Below are 18,274 nucleotides of genomic sequence, written 5' to 3' on the forward strand. Positions count from 1 at the left end.
AAAAAGCTACATTTTCTCCACGGCCACGCTTGTTACTCAACTCACTCGTATCTCAAACCCAACTGCCCCCGTCAATCACTTTATGTCCCTACAAGCATGTCCTCATGCAGACGGAAGAATTCTTCAAGCATGAGAATCAGTGTCGACCTCCATCTTTATCACGTGGTAAATCAACGCACCACCGTACTGAAAATCCATTGCTTCATAATTCTAGGAATACCAATAAAATTCCACTAGGTGACAGTATCGCTCTGCAAACACCTTCCTGTCCCCGTTCCATTGCGTGCACGTCTGGTGTCTTCAAACTCGGCCGACTTCATTCTGGTTTTATTTGACTAAGCGTGACTTCCCCTCATAATTGAATGACAGTGAAGCAATGGTAAAATATTGTACATAGCTAGGAAAGTTGGTCAAGGTTTTATGATGGTGACAGTTTGAGCCTGTAACAAATTGGAAGACTTTATACCAGGTTTCGGGTTATGTAGCAGCCAATGGGAGGTAAGCCGAACCAACGCCCGGCTGAGCTCCAATAAAGACAGTAAGTTCAAGTTCATTGATCGTATTCTCACTTGTGGATGTCGTTGGGGAAATTTCATCACAAACCTGCTATTTACACTTGTTATTAATAAGTATGCAGATCCATGCCTATCATAAAAACGTATGTGCCCAATGGCGCAGTGTGTGCATGCAAGTTCTTGCGTTGGCCGTCAGAGGCGAAGGTGTACACAGCAGGAGCAGCGGTTATCTATGTCTTTTGATTTACTGTTTTTATTGTTATTATTCTAATATGTTATGATTTGACTCTTTTACACATTTTGGGTTGTTCTTTTAAATTATATTTTTCCATAATGGCCTCGCCCTACATGACAGGTTAAATTGTAAAACTCCAAAGTAGAAAGGGAAGTATGACATAGCAAATAGGAAGCTCCTTATTCCGCTGCACAAAATGATATTTTTCTTATTCGTACATCTGAAAAATGTCCTGACAGATGTTTTGCTTATTATTTTTGATTTATTTTTTGTAATTGACGGGGACGTAATATGGAACATTTACTTTTTAAATGCTTGTTTACAAGTAGACGTAGTCATTTTTTTTGCTTCAATTTGGGTTTGGCGTAGTCACTGATGTCTATATGTGCCCTGCGACTGACTGGCGACCAGTTCAGGGTGTAGTCCGCCTTTCGCCCGAAGTCAGCTGGGATAGGCTCCAGCCCTAACCAGGAAAATGGATGGATGGGTGGGTTTGGCGTTAGGTCTGTTGCATGCACCACATTCACACAGTGAATTGACAAGTGGAGTTCGGCATCTCGGTGATGAAGTGCTGCCTCCATGAGTGAGAATCAGCGGGGGGATTCAGCTAGTGACAGAGCTTTGCACAGGCGCAATTGTAGTTGCAGAGGTTAAGATTTCCTGCTCTGCAGTTGCGAGAGGGTCTCAAGAGTCTCCAAAAGTCTTGAGTAACACAAAAAGGTCACTTGATTTGTCGCTAGTCACTTTTCGTAAAATATTGCCGCTTAGGTGTCTGAATAGCGACAAAGTTGGCAACACTGTCATACTCCAAATAGAACGGTGTAGAGCGCGCAGTGAGTCTTTTGCACTGGACTGGACCAGCTCATTAAAATGAGATGATTTCAGTGAGCTTGAAAAATAGTACGGAAAAAGTGTGCTGTAATTATTCATCCTTTGGGTATTTCATCAACGCAAGTCACATACATGTTATTCAGACACCTGGGAGCTGTTTTGACTAGATTGTGGAAGAAAAATCCTCTAAGACTTCAGAGTTGTTATTATGTTTTTAAAACATTTTTTTTTTTAAAGTGACGACCCATTTAAAATTCCGGAATGACAGATGAGCCAGGCTTACATGCAGTTTGTTCTACACTCCTGTAGCTCCAGCTCGGAGGTCTGTCTGGGACATTCTAATAAAAGTTATCTTGTGGAAGAGAAGCCACTCTTTGGTAATTACCTTCAATCAGCGTATGATTTGAGCTGAAATCATTCTTCATCTATAGCTACAGTTCCAGCTGGAGGGAAAAAGTCCCAAAGCATAAATAATGGTGCCATCGTGTTGCCTGTTTTCTGGCTCACCTGTTTCTTGATCACACTGGTGCTCACAGGGGTCCAGCAGGCGTCGTCCGCACAGCTCATTCACCCATGGCCCACTGGCGTTCTGCTGGTAGTACAGCAAGATCTGTGCGGGGTTCAGCCAGTCAGAGGCATCCAACTGACTCCCCTGCAGCAAAATAAACCTTGACCCTAAGGACGGTGGAGGAAAGCAAGAATACGCAGATGAAAGAAAAATCATGTACTGATTAATGAGTAACTGCAGACAGGCTCTGAAACTTTTGCTTAAGTCTGTACAGCACACACGTTCCAGTAGAAAAAAAGATTGTTTTCATGTTCAACCAGTATATCGTCACAGGAATTCGGCTACACAAAACAAAACAAAACCTATATCACCTTCAATCAATGATGGGAAGATATACCACAGATATGAAATACAAAAATTGGGTGTGGGGAAGGGGAGGGCGAATTTGGTCAATCAAGAAACGGTTGGTTAAACCATGTCAATTGGGAAAGTATGTTTGAACCTGCCGGGTTAAAACTAAATTGAAAACTGAATAAAGCCGTGATTGAACGATTCAACCTGAGGTGAAATAACACACGACAAATACATTTCGTATGCATTCGATAGCGGGACTTTTGACAGCAACTGTGGGAAATAAACAATGCCCAGCTGATTTGTGACTCTCTGTTGGCGCTAAATACATTCACCCAGAGAAAGATATTAATACTGAATGTGTGCGTGTGTGTGTGTGTGTGTCAACGAGACAGATGTGCAGATTAAATATGGTGGCAGGTGGCACTGGATGCCAGAATTTACTTGACAGCATGTAGTGTAATGTTGTGGTTCAGTTTGTCATAAACACATTGCACAAATGTGCAATGATAAAACTGTTATCAATTTGAACCTTTACTGAGTGGTTTTTTTGTTTTGTTTTAGAAGGGACACATTCAATGATGCAATTTTCTTTTTTTCCCCCCCCTCTGACTCGGTAAACATTTGTTCTAGTTCTGCGAATATAGACGAATATTACAAATATTCATTTGGTAACAGCTGGAGCATGAGAGGGGATTCAAGGTTGAAAAATGAAACTCTATAAATACTTGAAAGCATTCTGTAGTTCTCCTGAGCATGAACGCACCTTCAAAATATGCGACCAGATATTCTGTGCCAATGTTTCTGGAGTTTTGACGAAGGGACCTGAGGCAGGAGTATTGTAGAACGTTATTGTCGTCAATGTCTCGCTTCAGAAAAGACTTCTTCAACCCAAAATGCAACACCAGACACGTTTTCCCTTTTTTCGTCTCAATTCAGGGAGTCATGACCTGGGAGATGACCGCTTTCCCCACACACACAGAGTTTTGGTTGTATATATTGGACATATTTATTATTAAAGAGGGTGAGGGTTACATCTCCAAATAATTACTTTCCCTGATGTGTCCAACAAAGAGGAAGTGGAGTTTGTTTGAGCGGTATTTGTGGGCAGGACACTTGCCCAGCTGTTGGCATTCTAAACTTCTTCCCCCAGTGGAAGAATCCAGATTTTCATTTGATTCACCGTGACATCAAATCAAGCCTGATAAGATTGCGGAGACATTTATGGAAACATTCTAAATCGATCCTGGTTTTGTAATTCAACAGGCGAATTCGCCATCTTTCATCTCTCCTTTCAAAGTTTCCTCCATGGACAACTCCCTTGAATGTTAATGTCTCCTTGGCGGACCCGTGTACAACATTGGCAAGCGTCAGCTCCCTGAATCAAATCAGACCTCCACATGATAGATGAGTGAGGCGAGTCAGTTTATAATATATCGCGACTGCCAGCCCACTCGCGTGGCTGCTGAAAAATGCCAACGAGCCAGCACCTCGCACTCGGCCGCAGATACTCTATTTGTTTAATAAATACAAAAAAATAAACCTTACTTAATCCGCAGCAGTGCGCCCCACTTGTGATGTGACAGTGGGGCACGGCAAACGTGAGGGAATCTCTTTCTATCAAATGAGACATTTTTCACAATTTGAAACAGATCCCAGGTGTCTCATCAAGACGTTCATCAAAATATCCTAATGAAAAAAAATATATTCATATTTTTCCAACATATTTCTAGTCATTCTAAAATTAGCTTATTTTCGGGGCGGATTTGTCTCATGCAGTGAGCCAAGCCTTCATCCCGCCGCGTTTACCGTTGGGTGTCGGTGGCGAGCCCGGCTTTCACGACAATGGCAACTACTGCGCGCGATGGGCCCAAAAGGTGAAAAACAACTTCGTCCTTAGCCTAAAGATAATGAAAGCATTTTCACTCGGAAATACAGAACGGCTCATTCACAGACGCATTTTCAGAAATAGGAAGAAAGCAACAGATTTCAGTTTACTACTTGGGCACTTAACGTGTGGACAAGCACTCCGGAGACCAAACTATTTGTATATAAACAATAAAAACGACCCCAAAAGCAGGAATACACTGTAGTGAGTGTGCCAGCACTCGTCAAAACAAGGTACTGTGATTAATCCTGCGTTGGCGGAATAAGATTTAAACAGAATCGTCATCAGCAAACCTGTCGTGATGACACAGCGCCTGCTACCGCAGCGCTCAACTGAACTGCGTCAGCAGTGTCCCTCATGAGTGAATTTTGTTTTTTGAGACTAACAACTCAAAGTAGGTGGGTTAGATACATTGGAGTAAGGCTGGTTTGTTAAAAATGGATCACTGTAACGCCTTCATTAGGAACTGCAACTGTGCAGATTGATTTTCACCTATTAAACTGCTTATAGCTGTAAAAAGGAGCCAACCGGGCACCCGGCAGCCAAGCGGCCGCGCATGCCACCCGGCAGGCCGGGGGCGGGAGGCTGACCGGTGAGCAGCTAGCCGCTCGGCACGAGACGCTGATGCCATTTTATACACTTTTAATCAATGACAGCGAAATTAATTACGGTAGTAATGTTTTGGCACATTAAATTAGCGATGGTGGCACCGTGGACGACACAGCAAAATTAATTTGTAATTTTTCGGCAGATTAAATTAGCGGTGGCGGCCGACTGGTTAGCGCATCTGCCTCACAGTTCTGAGGACCCGGGTTCAAATCCGGCCTCGCCTGTGTGGAGTTTGCATGTTCTCCCCGTGCCTGCGTGGCTTTCCTCCGGGCACTCCGGTTTCCCCGCACATCCCGAAAACATGCGTGCGAGGCTAATTGAAGACTCTAAATTGCCCGTAGGTGTGAATGTGTGCGCGAATGGTTGTTAGTTTATATGTGCCCTGCGATTGGCTGGCGACTAGTACAAAGTCACTGTTTACACTTTTTCTGATTCCCTGAATTGTTCAGTCATTTTATTGAAATCGGTTACACTGACTGGAATAAACCGGATAGAAAGATGCCCAAGAAGAAATGAAAATTTGGGGTTAGGGTTAGGTTAACCCTAACCCAATAATGTTAGTGTTTGAATCTTATGCTTGACTGGAAGCCCATTGAGCCAGCTCAAATTGGGGTATACAAAGTCATTCAGTTTAATTTCTCATTCCTGTTCAAAATTGTAAAACTCAAAGGTTTTTCAATACAATTGAAATAGTCAGCCTTGAAGCACTTCATGTTGTTTATCTCTTCTCATTTTTCTGACATGTGGTCAAATACGTTTGTTGAGCACTGTCTGACAAAACTGACCGATAACTGCGCGGGTGGGGTTTTGACATCGTTTCTACTCCAAAGTGGGGAAACCGCGGGGAGAAGTACGATGAAGGACTTCCTGTGGGTGGTCTCAGTGACCTGGCCCTCAATATGCTGTGATCCTTTGAGAGCACATCTGTTGTGTTGTCTCACATGAGAAACACAGGGAGGGGGTGGTTGACCTGGCATTTACCTTTGTTTCACAGAGTGCCAAGCAAATCAGCGGCTCACCTGCACCCGGTTTGTGACGCAGCGACGTGAACTCTCTGGAGAGCTGCACAAAAATACCAGCTCAGGCCCCACCCCCATGGATTGAGAGCGCCTACAGAGGCAAATGCATTCCCTATCTTGAAACCCTTACCGTCAGCGATGAGGTGCTCCGGCACATGGAGGATTACGCGTACTGAGAGGTTGCAGGATATGTGAGAGCAGTAAACCAGGCTCATCACGCAGCTGATGACACTGATTAGTGTCAGTGTGGTCTTATTGATGGGGCTCCGCGGGGAACCTGCTGCTGGGAACAAACAGACATTGACATATGAAGTGGTGATATCATTTTATTCCTCCCACACCCCATCATGCACGCGACATGAACATAAACCCAGTCATTATGGAAATATGCCAAAACAATAGGCTTGCCACCAATAAATGGCGTTGTTGGATGAAAACATCCCACCATTGGGAGATTGAGATGAGGCACGGTTCAGTGGCACTGAAATGCCTCTCGCGTGAATTAACATCCAAGCATGGACCTAAAAATGAATCATGGCTTTAACTAAAACAGGGTTGAGAGGTTTTTTGTTTTTTTTTTTCTACTCTGTCCAATTCAATTTTATATCTTCTTCCTCCAGAGTATGAGCAATACCCAAGTCACCTCACAAACAAACATTCAACAACCTTGATTTAAAATACACTCAAAATGTATTTATTTCTTTTGTATAATTATGTTCGCTGTCACCTCTGAATGAGATTTTAGGTATTATTTCTAAAATTGCCTGAGGGCGGTTCCAAGTCGAAAAGTCGACCAGTTATATCAAAGCTACAGCAAGTTTGTTCAACCAGAAAAAACAAATGCAAACCTAAGGGATCCTTTATACAGCAACTGTTCTCAACACTTCTCAAAATAAGCAAATATTGACTGCATCCATATCTCGATTTCTTCCATACATCAAATCCTCAACTCAAATACACACGGTATTATTTCGCCAACTTTGTTATCTACAATATAGGTTTTAGTCGTTAACATTTGTGGAAGTTTAGACCATATTTACTCACTGTAGATATTCTCATATGCCAATCGGATAGAAGTTTCTATGTTTTCAATCAATGTTATCCTTTGTTGTGGGCGGAAAAATATTCTTTCCTTGGGATCTCAGAAACTCCATGCTGTGAGCTGTTTATTATATTCCTCTATTCTTCAACCCAGCTTCAATTAAAGGTGTTGACTACACGTCTAGAAGCTTCACTATGTTTGCGACACCTGTGCACATTACGCTGGAATAATTGGCTTGGAGGCATTGTAAAGCTTTGTAACACTTTGTGACAGCAGATTTTATTTTAAGGGCACGGTCTTTTATTTTTTTTCCCTGCGTCGTTTATACATCTCATTGCGGTGCATGATCAAAGTTGCAAAAACATGGCATGCAGACAGATAACACGTGCTGCAAGGCGGCACTTTCATAGCACTTAAACCCATCCGCCATAGAAATAATATTCCCGTGTAATATTATTTCAAAATGTGGTGTCTCGAAATGCAATGCATTAAAATGTTAAACTCGAAACCACTGATCTTGTCTTACTTGATCACTCGCAACAATTGTGTAAGCAGATGCAATGACATCAATGGTACATGCTCACAGACACTGCTAAAAGATTCTGCCACATAGCATTAACACAAATGACAGTATATGCAGGTATTTAACTTTTTATATCTGTAAGTCAGAATCATGAGCAGACACAACACGAGCCAACAACCTTTACAATCAACATGAATATTTCTTGTCATGCCTTGTGGAGGTGACACCATCAAACGGTGAGAGAAATTGAAGTGTAAGTCCTTCTTACCCCCTGAGCCCCATGCGCTGTTGGCGTTACCATTTCTCATACCTCGACTCCGGCGTCGACTGCGGTTTGGGTCAGTGTAAAAAGCCAGCTGAGGCTCGCTGTCAGCCTCAGTGCCAGAGTCTCCGTCTGGGTTCAAGAAATTTGAACCCGCTGTTGGAGTCACAGAAAAAAAAAATAACAAGTGGGAAAAAAAAAAAAAGTTGAAAATAACTACAACTAAACCTATTGTTGCCCAGTAGATGTAAGCGTAAAGAAGCGGCTTGAGATATCTATCTATCTATCTATGTATCTATCTATCTATATATCCATCCATCCATCCATCCATCTATCTATCCATCTATCGCTGCTTGGACTTGCAAGAAGTACCGGCAACATGGAAAGACGCAGAGATCATTTTCCGACATAAATCAGGCGATAAAATGGACCGAAGAAATGATCGCCCGATAAGCCTGCTCTCATCGATTTATAAAGACTTGCAAAGATATTGGACAAACGAATTGGAATCAAACTCAATGAAGCACCGCTAATAGAACAAGCGGGTTTTCGTAGCGGTTTTAATTAGACTTTACACCGATCTGATCGGCTTGCTCAGTATCGGCCGATAATCGGCCTTTTATGCTGATCGGCTTTAATGTCACAATGTCATAATTCGCAGATCGGCTCCACAAGACATTTACTCCACGTCGCCATCGTGTAGAGTATAGTTGAATCCAAAAGTTACTTTATGTTTAGCTTTGTCGCGTGTCTTTTGACGTAGTACTGTAGACATCTGCCCGCAAATAAAGTGATTTAAAAAAAATAACTAAAAAATGTTGCCGGTGTGGGACAGACAAAATGTTTGAGACAGACGACACATAATGGCACACGGAATGCCCGGATCGGGACTACAAGACAAATTTGGTCTTTCACGATTGCACTATGTCAGACGACTGCACTAAAATCTTGTCAACTGAAATGTGACCGGATACACTCGTTACCGTGGCGACGACAACAACAATGGATCACATCGTGTGTATTATAAGAACAAAATGGGGGGAAAAGACGTGTGCTGGTGGTCACCGGTGCTCGGGAGAGGACTTTCATTCAAGGATTGCTTGAGGTATGTTCATGTACTTTTAAAACAATACCGCTCGCAAGCAGGCAACGAAAGGTTATGCACCCTAGCAAGCTAGTGCTAGCACCAACGGTTGTACGTAATCATCCCGGCGTTATGTCAACTCATGCTCTAAAGTTTCCGTGTGTCTGAAGTAACTTAATTACAGTAAGTTAGCACCCATTATTTCTGTCATGTTGTAATGTTGGTTTGACCTGACTTGATTAGAATACATGACCTGACGAGAATAATTTTGAAGATACTCAGTATACGGTACACAAGTATACACAGTAAATGAACGAGTCATTTAAATAGACACATTGCTCCATCTTGTCATCGGATCGGTGATCGGTTGTCGGTTTTTTAAACTCGCTGATCCCTGATCGGCCCCAAAAGTCCTGATCACGTCAAGCCTAGTTTTAATACTATGGACCACATACAGACAGTTTAGCAATTAATCGAACGACACGAGTACGAAATGCCTCTGTGTGTAGCCTTCATCGACTATGAAAAAGCGTTTGACTCAATCACCACCACTTTGATACTGCAGGCACTTGTAAATCAAGGGATTGAGCCGACCTATATCAACATTCTACAATCAACATAAAGTAATTGAATGATTCTTCTGGTTTCATACGAATTCATGATGAAAGAGTGCAAATAAGTCTAGGAAAAGGCGTCAGGCAAGGCGAAGCGCTGTCTCTGAAGCTATTTACAGCTTGCCTTGAAGAAAAAAATGTAAAAGCTCAATTGGGAAAAAGAAAGACTAAAAATTAACGGCGTTTATTTGCAGACGACATCATTTCATTTCATTCTCCTACGATGCTGAACAACTACATCATCGCTCAGGAATTAGACTTAAAAATCCGTCTCAAAATGAACCAAAACAAAACAAAAGTAATCTTCAATCATTACAGTCCACAAAAAGATGTCAAAATGGAGGAGTATGTCCTTGACGCCGTCGACAACTACATCTATTTTGGCCAACTTGTAACAATGGATGGAAATACACGCACTGAAGTTGAATGCCGCATAGAGCTCGCTTGGCAGGCTTATGGAAGGCTTAGTGTTAAATTCAAGAGCAATCTTCCCATTTGCTTGAAAAGAAAAGTTTTCCATCAATGTATTTTACCAGTCCTCACTCATGGTAGTGAAATTACGAATGCCAAGTTATACGAAGGCTCTGTGTAACCCAAAGGAACATGGAACATAAGCACTCGCGACAAGAAAAGATAAGACAGCAGATGCGAGTTCCCGACGTCATTCAAAAAATAAAAAGCCTCAAATGGAAATGGGCTGGCCACGTTGCCCGAAGAGCTGACAAAAGGTGGACCGCAGAAACTATCAGCGGGATACGCCTGGGCACAAAGCAGATGAAATTATTAAACACACCGGAATACACTGGCAATAAATTGCAAACTGCCGGAGTAGTTGGAAACGTGAAAAAGAGGCTTTCATCCTGCAGTGGATAGAAAATGGCTATGTAACATAGTGGACCCCCGCTTATCATTGCATTGACAGAAACATTTTGTTTTAACTCCAAAAATTGATCATGTGAATGATGAAAGACAAGAAAAAAAGTAGAGAGAGAGAGAGAGAGAGAGAGAGAGACTTAGTTTTTTTTTTCTTAGTATGACAAACAGAAATTGATCTGCTCGGTGGCACTTAAAGTAAATGTAAACATAAACTGCTCCAGTATATCGACCTCTCCGGTTGAACACAAAAACTGTTACGGCATGGTAAGGCATACAGCTCATTCATACTGGAATAACAAGAAATATGAAAAAAATATATTCTATAATTTGTTTCTTTTTTTTTAAATTTCAGAATCACTGAATATGTCACGATAGTGACTTTGGGAAAATGTTATTACAAAGCCAAGGAGAAGCTAAACCACTGAGTAATCCTCAGCAATTTTTAAAATGATAATCCTATTTGAATGATTATGAGTTTCTACTGATGTGAGAAGGTTTTCCTTTTCTTTCAAAGTAGGATGATGGACTAAGCAAATATTTTCATGCTTAACTATGATACTATGATCTTAGGGATAAAGCCTGATAAAGTACATTATGATGATCAAACTCCTCTTTCAGTATTTGCATAATACAATTCAACAGAAAGCCTTTTACCAGAGGCATTCGCTATATTTAGAGGACGTGTCTTACAACAGTTAACGGACTGAGTTTCACAAAACTGTGTGTGTATGTTTGTGTGTTGGTTTAGGGATCTATCAAAGCATCGATGATTTGCTGTCTCAGCGAGATAAATGTGAAGGGAAAGAACAGCTTTTGTTGCCTCACGACAACAGCTTTAAAAATCCCAAACCAAGACAGTTTGAGTAAACTACAGACCATCTGAAATAATAGGAGACCAAAAGTAATGTTGGCAGTAGCTCCAATGTGACAAGCTGAGTGATATTTACATGACTGCAGCTTGATCATTTTACTCGTATACAGGATATGATTGCACAGTGTACTCATCATTGGCACCTGTAACTAACAGAACATATGTTGCAAACCATCACAAGATTTATTTTGTTGCAATCGGTTAATGGTGCTCTATTTCACACTGCTCCAGATTTGACAATTTAGCAATATTGGCCAATTCCAGCGGGCCACCGAAAGGCTCGCAGCCGACCGAGGTGCAATCTGAGGCGACCAGGCGAGTGCGACAAACTGGCCTCTTAATGGTTCTATTTCGTTGTCCGGGTTTAGTGAACTGTGGGTGTTTCTTTGGGCAGAGAGCGGGAGCGGGGACTGAAATGAGGCTACTTTTCATTTTTGCTAGCAGTTTGAAAAGGTGCATATTGCACCTTTAATTCAAAACTTTAAAGTTGTCTGTATGTGTGAATGTAACGACGAATGACTGTCTGCCTATATCTACCCTGTAATTGGCCACCGATTAGTCAATGGTGTACCCTGCCACTTTCCCAAAGTTAGATGGGATTGGCTTCAGCTCACTTGCCCCCTCTAATAGGGGGAGGTGGTATCGAAAATGGATGGATGGATGGATGGATGGATGTAGGGCCGGCTCGTCCATTAGGCAACATAGGCTGATGCTAAGGGCACCCTGGCCTTCAGTGAGAGCCACGTCTTCAATGGACTGTAATTACAGTACATTAAAACTATCCATCCATTTTCTGAGCCGCTTCTCCTCACTAGGGTCGCGAGCGTGCTGGAGCCTATCCCAGCGATCATCGGGCAGGAGGCGGGGTCCACCCTGAACTGGTTGCCAGCCAATCGCAGGGCACAAACAACCATTCGCACTCCCATTCACACCTACGGGCAATTTAGAGTTTTTCAATTAACCCACCACGCATGTTTTTGGGATGTGGGAGGAAAGCGGAGTGCCCGGAGAAAACCCACGCAGGCACGGGGAGAACATGCAAACTCCACACAGGCGGGGCCGGGGATTGAACCTTTAGGGGGGAAAAAAAAACATGTATTTTCTGAATAAGTAGATATAATATTATTTCATACTCCTAAGCGCCTCATTTAACTTTTAGTCTAAATGTACTTTTGATGATATGATGAGGGGAAAACAACCTTTTTCTCTGTCCAAAATATGTTGTGACTGAGCAAGATTGTATCCTGAAGCTTGACTTCTACTTGCTGAACCTAATTAATGACTTGACTCAACTTGCTTTGAATTTAGTGGGGACTTGACTTGCTTGATTGCTGCCAAAGTAGCTTGGGACTTTCTTGGAACTTGAAGGTTAACGCTGACTTGCAACTCGCACATTGCGATTCCGCCATTAACAAGTGTGTGTGTTCACTGTGATGGGTAAAACGCAGAGAACTAATTTTGTGTGTATGCATGCATGTTCATGACAATAAAGGTGACTCTTCTTCTTCTTCTTATGCATAGTCACCATGGCCTAATCCATGCTGCTAATATGAAAATCTCCAAAATATTGTATATTATGCATGTGAAGTAGACAACATCTATTTATTAGGCTTTTCATTTTTGTTTTGATTTATAGTAATTACATTATTTGAATTTTGATGTGTTTTAAATGGGGTGACATGCTGTTTTATAAATTTAAAAAAAAATGTTAAAAACAATGGTATTCCATTTATTTTGTAAACATATGTAAATTGCCAATAGAGAGGGCGCCATATGAAATCTCGGTCCAGTCCGCGAAGAAAAATAAAACGGCTCGCGGACCTTCGTCGTTCCCCTACGCCCGAGTACAAGGTGGGTCAGACCGTTTGGCTTTCCTCCCGTGACCTCCTACTCCAGACCGAATCCCGCAAACTCACTGCGCGCTTTATTTGTCGATTTCCAGAAAGCTGATATTGGACGACTCCCTTATTAGAGACTTTTATGCGGCTCACCCGGGGAAACCTGGTAGGACGCCGTTGAGATGGGGGTACTGTCATGAGCTGTGCCCTGCAGTCCTTTTGCTGATGCGCGGGTGGAGTTTTGCGCTCCTCTCGCCCTCTCTCTTTCCCTCCCTTTCTCTCTTCCCAGTAATCAGCTCGGCCGCGCACCTGTCATCAATCAGCCCTCATCATCACCCGCATAAAAGCCTGCCAGATCCCGGAAACTCTCGCCAGAGTATTAACATTCTCCTGTGGTACAACGGCTCTCAAACTTGCACGTAAGCTACGCCAGTCTTGGATATCCTTCTGACCTCAGTGTTCTTCCTTCTCTTCAGTGCTCCTTCCGTGTTCCCTGCCGTGCTGACCTCCTCCACCACGCCGCCAAGCCCTCCCCCTGCTCACGGATGGATCACACATCATCATCAAATCAGACAGAATGTCAAATTGCTATTTTTTTCTGTCCGCATTGGCACAGCAGCTGATCATTTTAACTGAGAAAACTTTCCAAAAAGTAGGTTTTCAGTGACCGAGAGTGTAGTTTGTGCATGGATGAAAAGCAAAAAAGTTTTTTTACCCATCCCCATGTTGGAAAATACATGGAATACAGTTTCAGAGGTATACATTGAGATGTTTTGGCAATTATATTTACAATTCAATTAACGCCTTTTAAAGTTAATTCATTGCAGAGTAGGGACTGTTGAGATAAGTCCCAGTCATCTATCATTTAAATAGCTTGTCCTCTGTAGGGTCACTGGAACCTATCCCAGCAGATATCGAGCAAGAGTCTATCGTATATACCTTTGACAGCTTACCAGTCAATCACAGGGCTGAGCTAGAGGCTCTTTTTAAACACTTTACAACTATAGTCTCCAGTTACTCAAAGTTGTATGAGTTTAGCCTGTGGGAGGAAGTCAGCATTTTCAGAGAGCACCCCCACAGACACAGTGAGAACCAACTGCAAATAGAAAGGACCCAACCAGGTCATGGGTTTGGCATGCAAAAACTTAGAGAGTGCTGATTAGAGAGTGCTGCTAGTGGTAACTGTGCCGCGCCTGTTATAGAAACATCCATCCATCCATCCATCCATCCATCCATCCATCCATCCATCCATTTTCTTCACCGCTTATCCTCACTAGGGTCCCGGGCTGCTGGAGCCTATCCTGGCTATCTTCGGGCGGGAGGCGGGGTACACCCTGAACCGGTCGCCAGCCAATCGCAAGGCACATGGAAAACAAACAACCATTTGCACTCACATTCACACCTACGGGCAATTTAGAGTCTTCAATCAACCTACCACACATGTTTTTGGGATGTGGGAGGAAACCGGAGTGCCCGGAGAAAACCCACGCAGGCACGGGGAGAACATGCAAACTCCACACAGGCGGGGCCGGGGATTGAACCGGGGTCCCCAGAACTGTTGAGGCAGATGTGCTAACCAGTCGTCCACCGTGCCGGCTGTTATAGAAACAAGTGATCATAAAATAAATAATGGCACATGATTAATCCTAAGGGTGTTAATTAACTGGCATCTCAAAGTAAAACTTGTAGACAGTTTGAACAAAGTAGTCTCACCATGTAATAAATTCAACAGTGCAAGGGATCTACTGTACATATTGCAATGGTTTTGGCGCGTAAGAAGCAGACGTGCTTAAATAAAATCTTGTGGTCACGCACCTACAACCTATTCTTTACAATTGGTCAAGAGGAAAATAAAATAAAAACATATTTAGAAAAATGTGAACAGCAAATCTGCTGAATTGGAGACATTCATCAACTATCCAGAACTCTATACATCTGGAACATTCAAAATACCACCATATTCTTCTTATAAGATTAGTTTGGGGTGTACCCAATGATAGCCCTATGTATGACTGCAAACCATCGGAGCCATCTCGAGGTTTTTGGTACTCCAGATTCGTGGTTCTCAAACTGGGGTCCCCATACCTCGGGGGTCTGAAAGCTATAGATAATTTACAATAAATTGTGTTATGTCGCCAACTAAGCTCCAATAATGTCAGTTGTTCTCACAAAGCAAAGACAATATATGCCTGTGAGTATTGTTGTATTCTCTGTTTGTGTGTTTTGCTACTCTGTTGTGTTAAAGTAGCAGGTTTAGAATTTTCACGGCATCAATGACTCAAGCCCCTTGATGGCGTTTCCTATTGTTGTTAGCATTGAACAAGCATATTTACGTTAGACGAAACTATGTGATTTGGTTGAACATTTTGGTGTTTATATACAAAATGTTTGTCTTTTAATTTTTACAGTAAACTTCCCCTGGGAGTGACAAATAAACAGCTTGAAGCAATTATACGTTGCCTCTTATTTGGAGAACTGTTCGCAATCTGCTGAATTGCACATTCAGGGAGGACGAAGTGGCCAGTTAAAATGTCTGATATGATTGTGATATATCACATAAACCTGGTTTCCCTACATGCATGCACCTTTTCGGGTCAAAGGTTTCCAAGATGTGGATCAGTCACTGCATGCAGAACATATAAATAGGCACCATGTCTTTGGCAATATTTAGTGTGATTTACTCTGTGATTGCCTTCCACTGTCCTATTTCTTGTCATACAGAAAATGATATAGAAATGATTCTGCTCATGTTGTCTATTGCTCAGCGCGAATTAAAGCCGCTTGTTGCTTTCAGTAAAAAAAAAAAAAAAAAAAAAAACATTTGCAAAAAGTGCCGAAGAATTTTCAAAGCCGTCAACATTGACTGTGCTTTTTTTGTAAACTAAATCCTCTCTGTTCGCAGTCATGCTGTTACTGGGGTACAGACTAGCTAAATATTGAATTTAATTCAATTGATGTGGTTCAAGTAAACAAGTCATGATAATTTTATTTATAAAGTTTTAAAAAAATAGATAGTTCTCATGGAATTTAGGAGTGAACATGATAGTTCTGTTTATTGGCATTAGGATCATGAAACATTTTTCCCCCGTAAGGGGTCCCCGGTCCCAGAAAGTTTGAGAACCCCTGCTCAGAGGCACCAGCAGCTTCAAAGACAAGCTTACTACTCATTAGTGGCTTTTTCACCGCTCCTGTCTTAACATGATGCATTTGCCGAACAAAACCTTATATCGTGCTTGGAAAGAACCTATTGGCTATCCGAGTAACACATGAATTATTAGCCAGTACAAGGATTTTTTGAAAATGTCCACTGTTGTCTTTCCTTCTTTTGCAATATTTTGTGCTTTTCCAAAGTAAAAACATCCTTGTTTTTCTCCATTATGCATAGAAATATACATTCTCAATCCTGTGTGAGACTGATGAGTGAGTGGATGATCTCAATAGGCAGGACAAATTAACGTGCAAAAACTTAAAACTTCAAGAAAAACATTTTTTTTTTTTGCTTTATTCAATGAAATGACTGAATGAAGAAGCTGTTTGTTAACCAGACTTATTGACAGTGAGTGTGAATGTGCGTGTGCGTACATGTGTGTGCACGCGCGCAAGAGAGAGCGATTACAGCGAGAACAAGTGAGAGAGAATGAGATGACAGAACGTACCCCAAAGACGCATGTCTTACAGTCACTTCTGACCAAAAAAAAAATAGAGCGACTGTTGCACAGCCAAAACAACAACAACAACATCTGCAACTTACTGCAAGGTGTCTTCTCAAGTGTGGGCTGAAATATCCAAGTTTGGGCGGTCACAAATTAAGAGTCCGTTGCATGGCAAAATTGTTGGATTTCCATCCATCCATTTTCTTCCTCTTATTCGAGGTCAGCTCGCGGGGGCAGTAGAGCAGTGAAACCCAGACTTCCCTCTCCGGGGGCACCCCGATGCGTTCAAAGGCCAGCCGGGAGACATAGTCTCTCCAGCGTGTCCTGGGTCATCACCAGGGTCTCCTCCCAGTGGGACATTCCCGGAACACCTCAACAGGGAGGGTAAATTGAGAGCTTCGCCTTTTGGCTTAGCACAACGGACCAATACGAACCCCGCATCACTGCAGACACTGCACCGATCCGCCTGTTGATCTCCCGTTCCATTCTTCCCTCACTCGTGAGTAAGACCACAAGATACTTGAACTCCTCCACTTAGGGTAGGATCTCATCCCAGACCTGGAGAGGGCACTCCACCCTTTTCCGACTGAGGACCATGGTCTCAGATTTAGAGGTGCTGATTCTCATCCCAACCGCTTCACACTCGGCTGTGAACCGCTCCAGTGAGACTTGGAGATCACAGCTTCATGAAGCCAACAGAACCACATCATCTGCAAAAAGCAGAGATGGAATACTGAGGCCACCAAACCGGACCCCCCTCTACGCCTCGGCTGCGCCTAGAAATTCCGTCCATAAAAATTATTAACAGAATCGGTGACAAAGGGCAGCCTTGGCGGAGTCCAACCCTCACCGGAAACGAATCCGACTTACTGCCGGCAATGTGGACCAAACTCTGACACTGATCGTACAGGGACCGAACAGCCCGTATAAGGGGGTTCGGTACCACATACTCCCGAAGTACCCCCCCCCCCAGGATTCCCAGAGGGACAAGGTCGAACGCCTTATCCAAGTCCACAAAAAACATGTAGTCTGGTTGGGCGAACTCCCATGCACCCTTGAGGAACCTGCCGAGGGTGTAGTGACACTGACACACAACATCCCGAGTCGAGGTGAGCAGCGCCCCATCCCCACCATACACATTGTTGATGGTGCACTGCTTCCCCCTGCTGAGACGCCGGATGGTGGACCAGAATTTCCTCGAAGACGTCTGGAAGTCGTTCTCCATGGCCTTACCAAACTCCTCCCATGCCTGAGTTTCTGTCTCAGTGACCACCAAAGCTGCATTCCACTTCCGCAAGATCTGGAGAACATATCCAGAGTGAAGGTTTGCATGTGTCAAGCAGACCAGGAGAAGCTCATCCATGCTTTTATCTAAAGTAGACTTGACTATTGTAATGGTCTTTTGACTGGACTCCCTAAAAAGAGCATTAAACAACTGCAGCTCATTCAGAATGCTGCAGTTCGGGTTCTGACCAGAACAAAGAGGTCAGAGCATATTACTCCAATTCTAAAGTCCTTACACTGGCTTCCAGTCAGCTTTAGAATAGATTTTAAA

The 18,274-nt window shown here is 42.8% G+C and overlaps 1 protein-coding gene and 1 long non-coding RNA gene across 8 annotated transcripts in view; one reads left to right on the forward strand and one right to left on the reverse strand.

Moving 5' to 3' along the window:
- The window catches only part of astn1 (astrotactin 1), a 272,558-nt gene that overhangs the window by 179,559 nt on the left and 74,725 nt on the right, over nucleotides 1-18,274 (reverse strand). For 2 of the 7 annotated variants that reach the window (XM_061693365.1, XM_061693363.1), the window contains exons 6-8: nucleotides 7,832-7,939; nucleotides 6,087-6,236; nucleotides 2,089-2,256 (exon numbers count right to left, since the gene is read on the reverse strand). In XM_061693365.1, the coding sequence (XP_061549349.1) occupies nucleotides 2,089-2,256; nucleotides 6,087-6,236; nucleotides 7,832-7,939 (426 nt within the window). Of the gene's footprint in view, nucleotides 1-2,088; nucleotides 2,257-6,086; nucleotides 6,240-7,789; nucleotides 7,940-18,274 lie in introns of all 7 variants that reach the window. The other 5 variants (XM_061693361.1, XM_061693359.1, XM_061693360.1 and 2 more) reach the window with 3 other exon arrangements.
- Nucleotides 8,776-15,510, forward strand: LOC133411252 (uncharacterized). The gene is made up of 4 exons (XR_009769644.1): nucleotides 8,776-8,888; nucleotides 12,990-13,079; nucleotides 13,171-13,461; nucleotides 13,543-15,510. It is a non-coding gene; the product is annotated as an uncharacterized LOC133411252 (long non-coding RNA).

This window comes from Phycodurus eques, chromosome 13 (assembly GCF_024500275.1).
Source record: "Phycodurus eques isolate BA_2022a chromosome 13, UOR_Pequ_1.1, whole genome shotgun sequence".
NCBI classification, from domain to species: Eukaryota; Metazoa; Chordata; class Actinopteri; order Syngnathiformes; family Syngnathidae; genus Phycodurus; species Phycodurus eques.